Below are 19,241 nucleotides of genomic sequence, written 5' to 3' on the forward strand. Positions count from 1 at the left end.
GTGCAAGCAAAATACGGTTGGAGCGATACGAGTGTGACTGAGTTATTCAGGTACCTTGCACACAGACTTCATTGTTTTTTTTAAAAACAGTATTATTGCAAACATGGATGGATTTTTCAAGGTGTTTTATGATTTTTTCAGGTTATTGAAATATCATATATTGCCATCTGCAAATACCATGCCTGAGTCTCGTGATGATGCACGACATGTTTTACGGAAGCTTGGCATGGACTACAATAACATCCATGTATGTATCAACGACTGCATATTGTTTCGAGATGAATACGAGACTATGGAGACATGTCCAAAGTGTGGTGCTCACAGGTATCGACAGGACTTGCAAGGGCAGACCATCCCTCAAAAAGTCCTCAGACACTTTCCGTTCATCCCCCGCATAAACCACATGTTTCGCACGTCTGCCATGGCAAGCTTGACAACGTGGCATGTGCAGAATAGGTCCACGGATGGAGTGCAACGAATATCAGCAGATTCGCGCGCATGGAGCCACATTGACTCTACCTTCCCAGGCTTTGCGCGAGAGCCAAGGAATTTTCGGCTTGGTCTCGCCATGGATGGTGTGAACCCATTCGGTCTGCGCTCGACTTCTTACAGTGTGTGGCCTATAGTGCTTGTCAACTACAACATTCCTCCATGGCTTTCTACGAAGAAAGGACATCTCATCCTTAGCTTGCTCGTCCCGGGCCGCTACAAAGTAAAAAATATGGACGTGTATCTTCATCCATTAGTCGATGAGCTTAAGATTTTGTGGGAGGAGGGGGTCACGGTGCAAGATATGAGCAGACGCGATGGTCGGCGGTCAGCCAACATTCGAGCCATTCTCATGTGGACGATGCATGACTTTCCAGGATTGGGAGAGTGCTCAGGTGAGCAGACCTTTGTTCTCGCCGGTAATATCTATATTTTATTTCATTCAATCAAGTATTCACTAGGTCGTGGATCGCGTTGCAGGTCTCGTTACCTCAGGTTATCATGCATGTCCATTGTGTGGGCCACAGTTAGACTCCCGAAGGTCACGAACCATGAAGAAGATGGTATATCAAGGACACGCCGCTTTCTTGCCGGAGGATCATGAACTCAGGGAAGGTTTTCTTGGACGACCTCCAGCACGTATGAACGCTGCAAGCTGGTACAAGCTGAAAATGGTAAATCCAGAATCACATCCAAATGGAATGCGACGGTTCTCAGTTTTCTACGAGTTGCCATATTGGACCCACTTACAGGTCAACCACTTGTTGGATCCCATGCATATTTTCAAAAATGTGGGCAGCTTGCTATGGGACCACATCACAAGAAAGAGAGACACTATAGGGTCACGAATGGATTTAAAGGAGGTAGGTAAGATGGAGGCGCTTTGGCCGCAGTCGAGTGCTGAAGGGGGAGTGCAGCTTCCTCGCGCTCCCTGGGTTTTGTCTACCAAAGAAGAGCGCATTGTGAAGCAAGTAATCAAGTCTATTCGCACTCCAACGAGTATGATGCGTTCTCTCAGGTCTGCATTTTCTAAAGATGACCAAATGTCTGGGCTAAAATCCCATGATTGGCATAAGATATGTCAGGTTTGTGAACAGAATGGATTTTAATTAGCGTGGACATTTTGAAATTTGAAAAGTGACCATTATTCTTAATGCTTTCTCATTTGTGGCAGTTTGTCCTACCGATCGCGATCGCGGGATGCCTAACTCCAGAAATTCGCGGGGCCATTTACAAGCTGTCGACTTTGGTGCAATGGATCTCACAGAAAGAGATTAAGAAGTCCTCTATTGAATCCGCAAGGCGGGGAGCAGTTGAGACGGTCTGTCTCTTTGAGAAATACCTGCCCACTAGCATGCTCACGATACAAGTTCACCTTCTTGTGCATCTTGTGGACAAAGTGGAGATTGTTGGACCTGTCCATATGCGATGGATGTTCTTCCTGGAGTGCTTCATGAAAACCCTGAAAGGCTTTGTGCGACAACGAGCTCGTCCGGAAGGTAGCATGGCGGAAGGTTGGTTGGTGTCAGAGACGTTAGTGCATATCTCACAATGGCTACCAACGGTGGAACCAGACAATGAAATGCTATGGACGCTAAAGGACGATGACAGGCTGACTGGAGATGTGGTGGTTGGAAATGGGGTAGAAAAAAGAATGGATGCCTCAATGGAAGAGAAGGTGAATCGCTTTTGTATGTTGCACCATGCCTCCATGGAGACATGGCTCGCCAAGTACCAGATTGCAAGGCAAGATCAAGAGGAAGCGCGAGCTGAATTCCGACGCAGTACGCGTCACCGACCGATTCGATATCTCGAAGGCATGGAGGAGATGCCGCGGTTTATGTCAACACGATGGTTGCATGGAGCCTTGACCGCAGCATCCAGCGAAGGGACAGAGGTCTCAATGGAGGAGTGGGAGTTCTCGAGGGGATGTAGTCCAAAGGTAATGAGGGGTTTAGAATGTGTCGTATCTAAATTTGCTTGCTACATCTAATTTGAGTGTTTCAATGTGCAGTACAAAATTATAGTGCAGCGTGGTCGCGCGGACGGCATTTTCGGGTGGAGCGTATTGACAAAATGCGCTCCAAAATGGACTGTGGTGTCATGGCAAGGTTTGAGCAAGAGAGCCGGCGACGAGCAACGGATTCGAACACGGTTGTGGATGAGATGGAGTATTTTGGGAACTTGCAAAGTATTATTACGGTGGATTACCGTAGCTTCTTCATGATAATATTCGATGTGCAGTGGTTCAAAGTGGTACTTGGAGGAGCTGGCGCAACAGTTCGATGAGGTCCATCTGGATTTCTTGAAATAGATTCCGAAAAAAATGGATGGATTTGCGCGACACCTTTGTGTTGCCAGCCCATTGTGAACAGGTACAACTAGTCATTTGCTTGCTAATTTTAATACGACATGGTTTATGTCACAATGGTTTGAAGCTGCTTTGTCAGTGTTTGTGAACAGGTAATCTTCTATCCAAATCCCCGACAACATCGATGGTGGTATGTTATACCTTCAACTCCTCGAGGTGCGAGAGTATACGATCAAAGCGATGTTCCAGGCATAGATGAAGAAAATATGCAAATAGAGGGATCGAAATTACAAGGGGTGGAGGCCACCGCAAGCTTGGAGCCCGCATCGGCTAACAATGATGGAAATACAGAAGTCGTAGAATTTTTTGAGAACGAGGCAGACTCGTTCTTTTGTGGTGACATGTCTATCGACCTTCCAGTGTATGCAGAGTTGTGTCAAGAGATTAACATGGGACCATAGAATACTTCATTCTTGGAGAATTGTATTACTCAATTCGTTGTTTAGATCTTCCATAAAGGTAGATAAGATATGCATTTTAAGAGGGGTTTTTTAAAAATGATTTATATTAATGTGCTTTGTATAGTTTAAATTGATTATTCTAACATTATTTTTTATCTGTGCAGGTATCGACATTTTCAGGATGAGTCGAGGGATGAGCGATGAGGAGTTTCAGGAGATGATGGCATGTATGTCTCCACATCAGCTCGCGAGATTCAGAGAGATGGCAGATCAGGAGCTGTCTCGTTCTTCGTCAGGGCGCTCTGCTAGATCAGCTTCAGCGCGATCAGATGCTTCAGCTTCGAGCAGACGATCTCGACGCTCGCGACTTGGCCCAGAGGGAGGGACTGCGACTGCAGGAGGATTAGGAGGGTGCTGCTGTGGAGACACGGACGCGGTGTCTCCGTCTCGTCGTTCAGCTGGAGCTCGGTCACCTCCAGGATTTGTCACACCTGTGGGGACGTCCACTCCAGTTACTCCGGCTTTTGCGCAGCCGTCGGCAGATGTCACGCCTTTTGGTGGCACCCCCTTTGGTGGCACCCCTTTGAGTGGCACTCCGGGAGAGGGTACCCCCGTCGGTACACTGGATGTACAGGGGTCTCCTGGATATGCCCAGGAGCGTGGACGAAGATGGGAGAGGGCCCATACAAGGCACACTCCTAGGGATTATGGATACCTAGTGGATGGCAGGTCAGGAGCCATCATCATGAATGATGAGGGGAGGAGGGTGATGGCTTGCATGAGGGAGTTGTGCCAACAAGTTTTTCGGCACAACGTCCTGGATCATTGGAGGAACATACCAGAGGGGAGCAATGAGTACATAATAGCATCCTTACACGAGGAGTTCCCAGTGCCAGCCACAGTGGATAGATTCTCTATGGGCTGGATGATGGATTGCATGCGTGCATACATGTCACATAGACGATACGACGCACGCAAGGCAATCAAGAGTGGGGCTCCAAAGCCCGAGTGGTTAGATGCAGACGACTGGTGTCGACTGAGGAAGAAGGCTACAAATTTGCCAGGACGTTGGAGTTAGCAGCGGGAGGCGGCGAGAGCACGAATCGAGGCCGGATCGGTACATCATCTTGGGAGTGGCGGCCACAGGACATATTTAGAGGACTTTGTAAGTTTCTCTTTTGTTTTGCTTATTTGTTTTTTTGAGATATTATTTGTACTGACAATCATGTTTCTAACAGTTAGCATTTTGTTTTCTTTGCAGCACTCCATTACAAATCGCGATCCGCAGGGCCTTGAGACTCGATATGCAGAGAGGCACGGTCTCAGATCATTGATCGACCGATTGTATAGATGCGGCGGCCCAGTAAGTCACTCATCTTTCTTGTCCGTAGTTACCATGAGATATTTGAATGCATTATTGTATGGTGGATTGATATGTTGTTTCTTTTTCTGCAGAATCCGTTTGATGCTCCTTTCCAGCGGGAAGAGCTTTCGGGGGACGACGATTTGTAGCTCGCCCTTGGATCCTTAGAGCTCACATACCTTTAGTTTTTAGTTGCCCGATCTATGTAGACATTTTCTATGTATTAGTGATATTGTTTTATGATTGTACCAATCGCATTTTATGCGATATCATGTATTTATTTCATCTATCAGTTTTATGATTTCAGTATACATTCTTTTTGTTTGCAAACGCTTTGTATGCAGTAGTGCAGAAACTATTTTGTATGGCTCTCATACAGCACCGAGTGCTAGCTGCCCTGCCACAAATTTTTTTTTTCTCTGTTACCGTCGCTATTTGCATCGCAAATTTACTGCACGCGTCGCTATTGTCGTCGGTAGTGACCAATTTTTTTTTTCTCTGTTACCGTCGCTATTTGCGTCGCAAATTTACTGCACGCGTCGCTATTGTCGTCGGTAGTGACCAAGTTTTCAAATTTGGTTTCTTCAATCAAAAATGAGAAAATAATACTTCTATAGCACTTAATGATCAACCATATCACCTTCATGTTTTGCAAATTTAGAAAGGGGCCATATTTTTTGAGAGTGTTGTGTTGTCTGTAAGAAATATAAGAAAAAACCTCTTTAATATAAGCATTTATAATTAATATAATTAATTGTATTATTACTATTATACATATTAGGTGTGATAAGACTCTATTTATTATGGTTCATTATTATGAATCATAAATCTTGAAGCTATATTTTTCCAGTCATTTTTCTTTGCCCTTCTATCCTTTATCATGGAATGCTTTTATCACAACCTAAGACTCATGTGAATCTTTATTCAAATACCCTTTTTAAGCATTTCAAATGTTCACATCTATTAAGAGCTAGTCCTTGTGTAGGTCAAGCAATTAACATGAGGGGTTTATTGCCCTACATTATGTGTAAGGTGGTCTACGCACACAACTTGATACCAAATGTGGACCCCATCATTTTCCCCCAACAAATGAGGAAAACTTGAATGTAGAGAAAGAGAGAGAAAGTCATCACATGTAACCATCGATGATTTTATGCTATGTTAGCTCAACTCTAGTGAGTTTACCAAGGACCTAGCATTCGGAGAGTAGTGAGTTGATTAGCACAAGTTTCATCTCAACATGTGCTCATTGACTTGACTAACTTGACTCATATAGGTCACATTGATGTTTGCATTCATGGCTTTAAGTTCTAATTGGGCATCTCTCTTGCAAGTGGTGTAGTCAAGCACTCTCACTTCTCTTGGAGGTGCTCAATTGCGTGTTATCAAGGACTTTGTGTACAACTAGACATAAACATGGTTTTGAGCCAAATATTATAAGTTTGGATCCGATCTCTTTATGCAAGTGAATGATATAATTTTTGTTAATAGCTAAACTGCATAGAACTCACTTGACTCAAATCAACATTTTTGTGGTTTTGATATTATATCAAATGGATCTAGTTATTACGAATGAAAGGTTTGCCAAAGAATGATAGCAAAAGGCCAATTGAGTGGCACTAAAGGGAGCATTTTTTAACAATATGTAAATATATTAATGGGGCAAATATTTACATCACCTCACATAGGTGCTTTTCAAAGGTAAATTTAGAAACCACACAATGCCATTAGTGCTTACAAGGCTTTTTTGTAAACTACACAAAAAAGTCTATCTTTTTTCTTGCTCGACAAATGTTGCAATTGCTACTTCCTTCAATTTAGGAGATATCTCTTTCACATAATTTAAGGGTTGGATTCTTTCAAAAGCTCTTTCATTCCTTATCTTCCAAAATCAAGCTTAGAGCGATTGTGCTCAACAAGAATCTCTTAAAACATTAAAGAATATATTATGTAGAGTTTTACAAGATTAATTGTTTGACTTACATTTAACCTATACTAGGCGCTCCCTGCCTAGACTCGCCCCTAAAGATAGCGCGATTTTCGCGGCGAGGGCGGGTGTTGGACGCATGGCACCCGCCCCCGCATTTCTTTGTGGGGAGGTTGGGGGCTGCCATGTGGCACCTGCCCCCAACCTCCCCTTAACTAATAGTAAAGATTTAATATATTAAAATTTGTATCATAGCTTAAGTCATTAAAAATGATATGTCTTTTGTGGAAGAGTGTCACTAGATCTAGATGTAGTGAATTTTGTTGTCGGAAGCCTCACTTTCTTTGCCCCTTTACCCTAGCTTCGAGGTGAACTCTTGAGCAGCAGCTTGGCGCGCTCATGGCGGACGACGTTGTCCAGCAAGACTAACATATCGAGGAGCTGCCAAAGCACTGTAATTGATACTTTGGCCGTGATATTCGCAGTCAGTTCCAATCTCTTGAGCTGCGACTTGCATATCATGACGACAACGGTACTTTCTTTGTCCTCTCATGGGGTCTTCTGTATTCGGAGAGAACCGCACCTTCTTTCGGCCGGATCCAGCCATCAATCTCACTACATGATCGAGGTGCGATAGTACGGTTCAGAACACTCACATATATCATGGTTAGATAGTGCTGCTCCGGCTATTTTAGGGCCGGAACATTAACCGGCGGATTACCTGAGGTGGAAGAAGAGAAGCGGGACTCGAGAAGGTGGTGATTTCGCAGTCGATGACGTTGCTCGTTACTCGGCATTGCTGTTGCTGTTGTAATTCCAGGGGCGCCAGGGGGACTGGAGATCACCATGTAATGACGTCGATAAGAATCGTCTTCTTCTGATTGCGTCGGTTGATTTTGCAGGGCCTGTCGACATGGGTCTTTAGTGGTACTGCTAGCCGTGTGGCGTCTCCTGTGTGACTCCGCGTGGCGCTTGCTAGCCGTCACGGCTAGCCGTTGCTTATGATCGTCATTATTCGCTTGGACGCCGCCTACATGAGCTCCAGCATTATAACCATATCAAACGAAGTTTTAGACAAATTCTGACTAATTACGAGAATTACATCACAAGCATATACCTGGGAGGCATAGCATACTTAAGCTAGGTGCGATTGGGGCCAGGGTTGGGCCAGCAACACCTCGCCCTTAATTGCACCGAGCTAGACATGCAATGACTCCTAAGCAGGGGCTCATGATTAGAGGTGCGTCACATATAGACTTGTGAGTATGCTGCGAGGATTTCAAGCATGCATGGTCACACACAAGTCCCAGTTATAGAGAGAATAGGGGCACCATGCCTAAGTTGTCGAGTTGACCTAGCATAGCGAGCACAACTTAGGTGAACAAGCCAGCCCTCAGTGAAGAATCGTGGAGCCAAGCCTGCTTTTAACCGAGTATAGCCCGTCGCGAATCTCTCTCTCTCTCTCTCTCTCTCTCTCTCTCTCTTTTGCTCCCTGTTTCTGACAAGCAAGCTAACAACTCCTCTTTTTCAGCACTTAACTGTCACATGTCAGTCAAGTTGTCCAAGCAAACGCAAGTCTCTTCTGTGCTACTACGTGGACTAATTGAAGTTCCTAAAAATTCATGCATGACTTCAACTCTGTCGACTTGGCTGAGGGGACTCCATCAACTTAAGTATTGAGATGCAAGTTGCACAAGTTGAAGTGAACTCGCCACACCTTCTATGAAGTCAACTGTGTGAACTCAGCCGAAGTTGATTTGCCTAGGCGTGGCCTACGCCCTATTGGTCTCTCCAAGGAAAAACAAGGGTAAATTCAAAAGGGGCCTTCTAAGTTTTAAGTTCTTGCCACACGAGCAAATGTCGAAAGCTGTGCATCATAGTTAGCAGCCGGCCTGCCAGTCCAGCCGTGCTGTGCTATTATGATGAATATATCGATGGCCAGCCAATCGTACCAGTATGATTATGAGTCCGGGGCCGTCGCTGCGTGACACTGGGTGGCCTAGTCACTGCAGATACGATCTCGTGCTCAGCGCTATAAGTAGCTGTACGTCCACTTGAATTATGAGCGCGTCGCCTGGAGCTGCGATTTGTTACGTGAAGGGCGCCATGTTCTGCACCAGCTCTTTCTGATCCTAATTGGTCTTGGTCCTGCAGCTGGTTGACGGCTGCTGCACCCGACAAGTATTTCCTAACCAGCGAGCAAGGTTCGTTGGTTGCATGGCGGTACCTGGCTGCTACAGCAGCTTCGGCTGCTGCGGCTGCAGCCTCGACGTTGCTAATCAGTATGCCGTCAGCCGCCTCATCGACGCCGTCTTGCACGAGGTGTAGACGATGATGTTGACGGATGCGTCCGACATGAAAGCGACGTCGCGGTGGCGTTGTCTCCTCATGAGATGGCTGCGACGTCGAAACTGCATGTTGATGATCAGCAGTCATTACGTCGTCAGAGTGGTCGGTAGTATGCACGAATATCTGGTGGTTATCTGAGCGCCCCTGTCCAGTCACCCTTTCGTGAGCGTCTTTTGCATCCAGGTAATTGCCTGCTGCGAGCTGATCTGAAACTGGATCCGCAGCACGACGATGATCAGAATTAACTGGCGACGTCGATCTTCTTGAAGCAGGACCATCAATATGGACGCCGTCAGTGTAATTAGTCGACGGGGCCCGGCGCCGGCTTCGACGCTTAATTATCTTAGTGAAAGTAGCCGAGGGATCAGAAGAAGAAGTGGCGTTAATGTTAAGGAGGCGGCTGAGCGTCCGGTCGATGAGGCTTGACAAAAGGATGAAGCCGCCAGACACGGCCATCGCCGTGACCAGGCCGACGCCTTCCGGATTCTCCATCGGCAGTATATTCATCTGCACTGGCGGTGCGCCGCCTCGACTCCTTGCCTGCAGGAGCTTGGCCGGCCACGACAGACGGACCACGCAAACTCCTGAGCGTCCTCGAATTTTGCTCGCTTTCCAAAGTCACACCCGATGGGTTCCTGCTTCAACTGCAGTGCGCGCGCACGGACACAGTACTGCGAAGTCACCAGTGGAGTACCTGCCAAAAGCCCAACCAAATTTACGCCTACTGCCTAGTTCAAAGTTCAAACGTTACATGCGTACGCGCACAGAGAGAGAGAGAGAGAGAGAGAGAGAGAGAGAGAGTACCTTCCCAAGTTTACGTCGAGAAAGAAAGACAGCCGCGGTCCTTTGAGTCAGTTATCAAATGAGAAGCATTGCCTTCCCATCCCGTGAAATCTCAGAGATGGACGAATACCGTTCAGTCCTCAAACTTTGAAGGGCACCCCAGTTCTTTATTTTGCTAGGCCAAGCTTGTAAGATGAAAATTTACCAAGGTATAAAACGTAGAGAGTGGAAAAGCGGGATATATTATGCCGTGTGTATGGCACTACAAGGTGGTATAATGTTGTGTGTGAATATGCCTATGTAACAACCTATAAGGAGGTGCTTGCACTTATGCAGGGCACGCTCATCATTGAGTTCAATCTCTCCCACTTTCCTTCTTGTGATTGGCACGTAACACTGGAGGAGACAGTAGGCATTCTCCTACTTCTTTCTTGATTCTCACTTATTATGTTTTGGCCTCTTGTCCCCTGCTAAGTAAGTGACGGTGTTCGCTTTAGGGGAGGGCTTCCTTCTTGTATCTCTTTTTTTTTGCAGAGGGTATTGCATTTGCTGTGTAAGCTTGAACGTGGCAACCAGTGGCAGCTCCTCTGTAGCTTGTTTCCTTCATCTCAAAAGCCGCCATGTGTCAGCCATGGGTTCGTCCATTGCCTCTAGATTGAGTACCTGCCCCTCCTCTTCTCCTAATCAACGAATCCTTTCTCTCCTTTCTCCTACTTTCCTAGTGACTTTGCGCGAGCTAATCTCTACCACCCTTTGGTTTTGGCAACAGGATATTTCCGACAGCAATTCCATCTCAGCTACATCTTTCGCACCAAAGATCCAGGACATTATTCCGACACCAATTCCATGTCGACATCTTTCACACCAGGAATCCAAGCGATTTATGACAGTCTTATGAAGCAAGCAAATGTAGGAGTGTGCCCCAAATCAACTGCACTCGATCGTTTCATGTAGGTGAAAGCCTTTGATCTAGCATGAAATGAATCTAACTCATCATGTATCTCTACACGCTTACCATCACTCTTCTTTTCAACGATTCTATAGCATAATTATTGTCTCTCTCATACATACAAACATAAAGATCCCTTGTTATCCGTCCATTCCAATTGTATATTATCGTGGTCTATCCTATCTCATTGCAACACATTTGTAGCTATTAGCCTTAATCAACGCACAATACATGTTCATAATTTGAAGACATTGATAATTTAAACAATCAACTTTCATGATGGTAAGCATATAACAATGCCCTTTGTATAACATATTTGTCCTTTTTTGTTGCTTCAATATGCTCTATATATCCGAACACATTAATCATAGTCATGATCATATGGTATGAATATAAAATGGAACTATATATATGATAAAGTGTACTCAATGGTTACCAATTAGCATAAATATAATGTAGTACAAAATGATTTCCATCTCTAATATTCTCAAAAGATGTGAAGGTCATGCCCCATTAGCTAGACTAGAGGACCACTAGGATTGGATACACATTCTGGACATGAAGATCATACCCCTAACTCAATTATCTAGCAAAACACATAACTCAAAAGAAAACTAGAGAGCATAACCTTGCTAATGCTAAACTTTATGCATGATTTAGGTGAGAAAATGCCCTAATAGACTCCTAAGAATAGGTATGATTTGAGTGTAAAGCCCTAAAAAAAACCAAGGAGAAGACTAGGTAACACTCTAGCCTATCTATCTACCAATGGTTTCCATATTTATGTAATTTCTCGAAGTCTTCTATAGTTATGGTGAGTAATTACTATGTTCACATATTTATTTTGTTTTTTTTCTAACTCTTGAGTAGGTCACAAGTGGTCTAATATATAGTAAAAAGCATATTGCATTGTGTTGTTTTATTTTCTCGTTAGGCCGTCCAAGAAAAATAAATAGTCAAACGACCTCTGAAGGTTGATCAAAGTCCTATTGAGCTCAAAATCTATTTAAAAAGACCTTAGAAGGTCCATGGGGATAGGGGACATTCGATTGGCATGCATCATGAACTCAGCATATGCATATCATGAGATAGTCCTCTGTTGTCATTCAGTGTGTTTGTGCCTACACATTCCACACATATGTGCATGGTAGGGAGAACAACCTACCAATTAGTATGTACTATGTATGTCATGCAACAATTATCCCTTTTCACTCATTGTTCATGCACTATAATAGAATGAAAGTAGAGATCAAGAAGCAAGGCTACAAGAACAATGCTAAACTTAGCATAGCATAGGACTTCCTTACATCATTCAAGTAACACCAAGCAAAATTAGCTAGACTCATTGATGCCTTGAAACAACCATGGTCATATAGATAGAACATTTAGTGTGTGCATTGTGTGGGTGAATACATTCCATTTGACTATTTCAGGCCTCAATTTTGCACACATTGTAGATACATTGGACACGAGGTACCTATTGTTGGGCTTCTAAATACTTTTCCTTTGTGAATGCTTTCGAAAATATCCCATATCCATAGCAAAATAGGGCATAATACTAGCCAAGGCCCCCACATTTAGCCTTGCTAACTTCCATTGAGCACAAACTAACAACACAAAAAGTGGAGATCAATCCCTTTTGTATACCTTGAACCCCAACTTTGATAGCCACTCATCCTTTGAGCAACACTTTTGCCCAATATGTAGAGGAGCTAACTGGAAAATAGGAATATTCAAACCCATACATAGCCTATGATGAAGAAGATGATGTCCTCCTTATGGACTACCAACCCATACCAATAATGGTGTTAGGGTGATGAAGAGGAAGAGCTCCAACTTAGTTCAAAAATCCCATCAAATGCTAGAACTATAGACAACTAGGATATGTGTCTTTGAGATATCCATAGAAAACTAAATCCCCAAGGATAGTCAACTAGATTTAAAAATATCCTCGATGTAGTATAACACATATGTATCCTAACTCCACAAGGAGGAAAGCCAACACAAGGCCATTGTCATGTCATAAATGCCTCCGCATGCTCTTTAGAGTATAGATGACCCATGACAAGGACACTATACTGATTCCTATCAACACTATCATAAGAGCTCTAGTAGAAAAGTTGGTGTTAGCATCCTAGGACTGTCCACTACTATAAAAAGCTAGGAAGAAGATATGTTTAGTGTAGAATTAATAACAATACCTTGTCACACTGACATAGGTATAAAAGGGAGAGAAATGTAAAATTTCACATCTTTTTGGAACATTAATACATTACTATCTCTTATCCTCCTCTTACCTCACCTTCATGTTCATAATTTCTATGGCTTCTCTCTCTCTCTCTCTTTCTCTTCTACACCTCATCTTCTTTCTCTTCTATAGTCTTCTCTCTCTTCTTTCTCTCTCTCCAATCCTCTCTTTAATAAGTGGAATCAGCCATTGGTCTTTGATCCAAATTTTTTCTCTTTTTCTTCATATTTAGTCCTAATTTTCATCATAAAAACCAATTTCAAACAGGTACTACAAGTGCAGACATGGATAGTGACTAACAATGACTTGCAGGACATCTACACTTGGAAGAAGATAGATCTAGAGATTTTTGAAGATGGAAGGGACATATGTAGTGGTGACTGGACAAAATAGCGGGTCATCATAAAATTTTCACGCAATTTTTGGAGGTAAACTAGGGTAACTAGACTTGGAGAAGACTAAAATCTTAGTTACTTTTTGAGGCGGAGCTTTCTTCTTCTTCTTTGCCATTTCTATTACCATTTCTTGCGGCATAAGATGCCACGTGGACAAAGCTGACGCAAAATGCAATGAATTTCCTAGCCTGATTCATACTGGAAATGCTTCACTACTTCTTGATGTTCTATTCTAATCAATATCTGCTACTTAACACTTGCTTCAGGAGATCACACTGATCAATATAGTTGCCTATTCTTCATTCTTTCATTCTCTTGAAACCCTAATTGTGCATTCCATGGAAAACCATGGAATCTTCAACTCAAGCTTCAATTTCTCATCAATTTCAAGACTCTTAATCATTTCAGCCCTTGGACTTATTTCAGTAAAGATTCTTGAAGAAATTGCAAGGATTAAGTAATAATGGTCAAGGATTCATCTTCAACAGCTTCTATGGAGTCAAAATTTGGAGAAAACAAGTTTAATGCTTCAATCTCAAGCTTTTGAAGCTTCAAGTTTGCTTCTAAGAAATAAATGCACATGTATTGAAGATTATTTCAACAATATTGAGCAATTGGAGGCTTCATCAAGCATTTGGGGAACATTCAAGCCTTCAGCAAACTAACAAAAGATATTCTCTTCAATTCTTAATCTTTCTCATTCATCCAATTGTCGAGCTTCATCCAATTGATTGAGAGATTAAAGAATTATAAAATTTCCATCAAAATTTAGCCCATCATTGGTTAAATTAGCCCATTCATGGAATGCATTGTTTACTTGATTTATACTAGATCCAATCAGTGATTTAGAAGCTCTTGCTTGAAGTTACAGCATAACATTCAATCCCATTGATTAAAGCCCAAATGGTTGAAGAAATCATCACTCAAATATGCCCACAAGTTTCTTTACACAACTAGCTAAAAATTATGAAGCAAAAGTAAACATGACTACTTTGGAAATGGGCCCCATAGATATTGTACTTAGGTGTGATTAGTTGATGACATTAGAAAAAATTACTATCATGGATTTCTCATAACTATATATGGAGTTTATCTTTGATGGACAACTCATTAATTTACAGGGAATTTCTAGTAAATAAGATTTTCAACTTATCATCACCATTCAATAACTCAAGGAGTATAAGAGGCGCTAATTTCTTTTTGTTTTGCACCTGAATAAAAAGATTGAAGATCGGTCCAAGAATTCAGTAGATCATCCAACTTTGAAAGCTCTTCTTGAGGAGTACATGGATTTGTTTGAAATACCTACTTCATTGTCTCCTACTAGAGTATTAGATTATCTATCAATTTGGAGCCCAACTCAAAGGCAATTAATAAGCCACCCTACAAATTGTCTTAGTGTAAGCATGAAGAAGTAGCCAAGCAAATCAAGGAGCTTCTTGAGGTGTGATTCATTGAATCTAGTTCTTCACCTTATGCATCTTTGGTCTTGTTAGAAGAAAGATAGATCCTTTAGGATATGTATTGACTACAAGGATCTAAACAAGATCATAGTGAAGATCAGTTACCAATACCCAGAATTGATGATTTGTTTGATGAGCTCAAGGGAGCTAGATTCTTTACAAAGATTTATTTGAGGTTAGGGTATCATCAGATCCATATGGGAGAGGGTGATGCAGTCAAGGCTACCTTTAGGACTGATCGAGGGGTATACCATTTTCTAGCGATACCATTTGGGCTAACTAATGCTCCAACTATCTTTCAGAGTTTGATGAATAAGATTTTGCAGCCTTTTCTCTTTCAATTTATCCTAGTCTTCTTTGATGACAATTTGATTTATAGCAGGACTCTATAGGACCATTTATCACATGTGAGGAAGGTTTTTGATGTATTAAGACATCACACACTTTGCTAAGGAGAAGAAATGCTCTTTCATACAAACTAAGGTGGAGTACTTTGGCCATATGAAAAAGATCCGGACTGACCCCAATAAGGTGCAGTGTGTTAAAGATTGGCCAACGCCTACTATCACTACTTCACTTAGAGGGTTTCTTGGTCTATCCTCATTTTATCACCAATTCATTAAGTATTATGAGATTATTGTAGCTCCTTTGACTGACATGTTGAAGAAGAAAGCTTGCTTTTGGGATCTACTTTGCAAATACTAGCTTTAACTAGTTAAACAAATTCCTTACTTTTGCTCCTATTCTAGTATGTATGGATTTTTTGAAAGAGTTTACCATACAATGTGATCCCAGTGTGGCCAAGGCATTTGAGATATTCTATTACAGGAACATGGAGTGATTACCTTTGAAAGTCACAAGCTTATAAACAAGAAAATGGCTATGAATGTCTATGACCAAGAGATATTGGCTATCTTACATGTGATAAAGAAGTGGCACCATTATTTGCATGGCAGCCGGTTTAGAGTTCAAAGTGATCATAGAGTCCTAAAGTATTTCCTCACTCAATCCAATCTTACTCCTAAGCAACGTAGGTGGGTAGTTACTCTGGAAAATTATGATTTTGACATCACTCATACGAGAGGCAAAGACAATATAGTGGTTGATTCTCTTTCTCGTATATGGGCATGTAAAGTTTCAGCTATGACTAAGCTACACATAGTGACTAGATTGAAGAATTATGGGAAGCTTATCTTTTGGATGATGAGCTCAATCATGTTTTTCAAATATTATAGCAAGGTCTCATAGAGAAAAACTCACATTATCAACTTAAAAATGGCCTAATCTAGTTAAATTGCAATATTATTATTCCCTCTACTTCTTCTTTTACACGAAAAATTATGGAGGAGTTGCATTCTTTGCCTTTAGTTGGACATCTTGGAGGTTTTAAAACCTATTAGAAGATCAGAAAAAACTTTTATTGAAAAGGAATGCAAAAAGATGTTAAAAAATTTGTTATGTAGTGTATGCCTTATCAGCAAAATAAGGACAGCATCCATAAGGCGGGTGATTTGTTGCAGCCACCACTAGCAAGGTCTCATAGAGAAAAACTCACATTATCAACTTAAAAATGGCCTAATCTAGTTAAATTGCAATATTATTATTCCCTCTACTTCTTCTTTTACACAAAAAATTATGGAGGAGTTGCATTCTTTGCCTTTAGTTGGACATCTTGGAGGTTTTAAAACCTATTGGAAGATCAGAAAAAACTTTTATTGAAAAGGAATGCAAAAAGATGTTAAAAAATTTGTTATGCAGTGTATGCCTTATCAGCAAAATAAGGACAGCATCCATAAGGCGGGTGATTTGTTGCAGCCACCACTACCTATAAGCAATTGGATGCACATTACCATGGACTTCATTATTGGTTTGCTACTAACACTATATTAGGAAATTTTAAAATTTCTATGCACTTTGGGAACCCCCAATACCTTTATTATTTGACCACATGGTCAAATCTTGTTGTCTTACTTAAAGGTGGAGTCTATCCTAAATACTATATAAGCTACCTTCCTAAATTCCACTTTCAAATATGGATTAAGATTTAGTCACGTGGTCAAATATTTATAATTTATTTGAAATTAAAACTTATAAAATTTTTAAATTCTCTAATATGGTGTTTACTACCAAAAAGCACTACAACAAAAAGGCCTCTTAGACGCGCTCTTAGACACGACTTTTGAATTGAGAGAAAATCTTACGGGCGTGTCTATAAGCCCGTCTAAATGTGAGTGTACCATTTCATGTCTATAGTCGCGTGTATAAGAAAATCCACACGCACCAATAGACGCGCATATACATGCATAAATAAACGCGCACACGAAAATCAAAATTATTATTTATTTAATTTCTTTTGTGCATCTACAAGCGCGTCTACTTGGAAGATTAGACGGGCATATAGACACGTGCATAGACGTGCTTTTACGTGCGCTAGTAGACGCGATCACAAAACCAAAAATCTCTTTTTTTAAAAAAGATATTTAATTTCTTTTTATTAATTTGAATTATATAGCGCGTCAATGGGCGCATGTACTCTACATTTTAGACACGAGTATAGATGCGCATTTTCTGCAATTTAGACGCACAAATAGATGCGAAGCACAGAATTGGAAAAAAAAACTAGAGATCTGGTTTTTTTTTTCCCCTCCCATACATCAAATTGTGCATTTGATAGCAACCACATGCTCTCTGTTTTTTTTTTCCCTCCCATATATCAAATTATGCATTTGGGTAAAACACAATGGATCTGAAGGCATGAGAATTGAAAATAAAAATCCATGTATTCATTATATATAAAACGCATTTACATGGGGAGTTTAAGTGCTTGCGACCTAAAGCATGGCCGCAAGCAGTAGGCCATAGAGGAGGTATGGTGCTCCTCTATGAATCTGAAGAAGAAACATTTTCGCTGGCACAACCATCGCTATTGGCGTCGCTATCCCCCTCCTCGCTATGCTCCACATCGGGGTTCGCCTACACACACAAAAGATCAAGGTTGCTTACGTACAATTGCAAAGAAAAAGTTATAATTAATAGGAAAGTAAGAAAAACATGCCTCCTCTGGCTGTCGAATCCTCATAGCCCGATTGTATTGCTCCTCAGTGATGAGACCCTTCTCATAGAAGTGAAGCCATGTGGCTATGCGGTTATGGCCTCGATGGTAACCTACCTCTCTAGGAGTAGGTATCCTACCAACGATAGTAGTCTACAAAATAATTATGATATACAAACAATTATGAGACACAATGTATTAGAACAAATTATATAAACAATTTTAAAAAATATAAATTTTAAAAAATTGGAAATCAAAATATACTTACAAACTCTGCCTCCCACGACTCTCTACCGCTCGATCTGTAATGCGACGATCCCATAGTTTCCATTTGGATGCGTCGCGCCTCTACATGCTAGCGACTCTTCACTTTCTCTGCTGCTTTCTTCTTGGCTTTCTTCTACTCTATGCAGTGGCACATAGGTGGTTGGCTATAGGCTCCACGCCCCTCTTCTTGTCTCCGCAGTGACTTCCTGGCATGTGTCATGAGGTGGGATCTTTTGTTATGAAGAAAATCCCTCACTTTTGTGTGTCTCCAATCATCCAAGAATCTCTGATCCTTAGGATTTGGGTACCTCCTATGGATTGCCCTCAGCACCTCTTGCCACAAGCTGCTTTTCTGATTCTTGAAGTAAATGAAACAATCTTTATACGTCGCATGCATGATACTCGTCATGTACACCATTACATCCCTTCCTTTATCATCATGGATCAAGATGCCACCAATATCTGTAACTTTATAGTACTGGCGTACAAGCTCCTCTACGTGATCTTCTAATGAGGATGATCGCTCGCCACCTCCTAGGCAACCCCCACACAAGCCTCGTTCTCCCCCTCGACTCTCCCTCCTCCCTCTTTGTCGACTACCCTCTACCTCGCTAGATGCACGTGCTTTCGCAAATGCACGTGCGTCGACTGACACTTGTGCTTCAGTCAATGCATATACAGGCATTGCACGTGGAGTATCTGCAATTGGGATTTGGACATTTGGTGTTTGGGAAGCAATGCCAGGCCAAGACATTAGAGGCGTTCCAGACATGATGCTGAATACCTCGTCTATTGTGGGAGAGCGCCCAAGGTGTCTAGTCATCTCTCCCATGAAGTCTTCCTTACTAGGAAAACCTCCAAAAAAAGCCCCTCTGCTGAACAAGACCAATGTATCATTCATGCGCTCCAAATCTAGGTCATTGCTAGATGAACCACGATGCGACATCTGCAAACAAAACATAGGAATAAGACAAAATTGCTAAACTGAAATATTGTGTAAACTGTACTATTATGTAACATGTTTGTACAATTGCATAAATAAAAGCTTATTTTTTTAAATCTGAGCTAGCGCGTGTATATTCGTGTTTGAGATGTAGAATAGACGCACTCTCAGATGCTTGCCCGAAGTCAAAGCCTTTATTTTCTGAGCAGAGCGCATGTATTCTCGCGTCTAGTATAAAAAA

At 41.9% G+C, this 19,241-nt stretch overlaps 1 protein-coding gene across 1 annotated transcript; it reads right to left on the reverse strand.

Moving 5' to 3' along the window:
* Window positions 1–6,739: 6,739 nt before the first annotated feature.
* On the reverse strand, window positions 6,740–9,818 carry LOC148031939 (uncharacterized). The gene is made up of 4 exons (XM_087684006.1): window positions 9,705–9,818; window positions 8,504–9,594; window positions 7,273–7,581; window positions 6,740–7,166 (listed from the first exon to the last, which is right to left on the reverse strand). The coding sequence occupies exons 2-4, from the start codon at window positions 9,405–9,407 to the stop codon at window positions 6,949–6,951; spliced, it is 1,431 nt and encodes a 476-aa protein (XP_087540132.1). The 5' UTR covers window positions 9,408–9,594; window positions 9,705–9,818; the 3' UTR covers window positions 6,740–6,948.
* Between the last annotated feature and the right edge of the window lie 9,423 nt (window positions 9,819–19,241).

This window comes from Lygodium microphyllum, chromosome 8 (assembly GCF_053477565.2).
Source record: "Lygodium microphyllum isolate KBCC chromosome 8, Lygodium_microphyllum_v1.1.10, whole genome shotgun sequence".
Taxonomy (NCBI): Eukaryota; Viridiplantae; Streptophyta; class Polypodiopsida; order Schizaeales; family Lygodiaceae; genus Lygodium; species Lygodium microphyllum.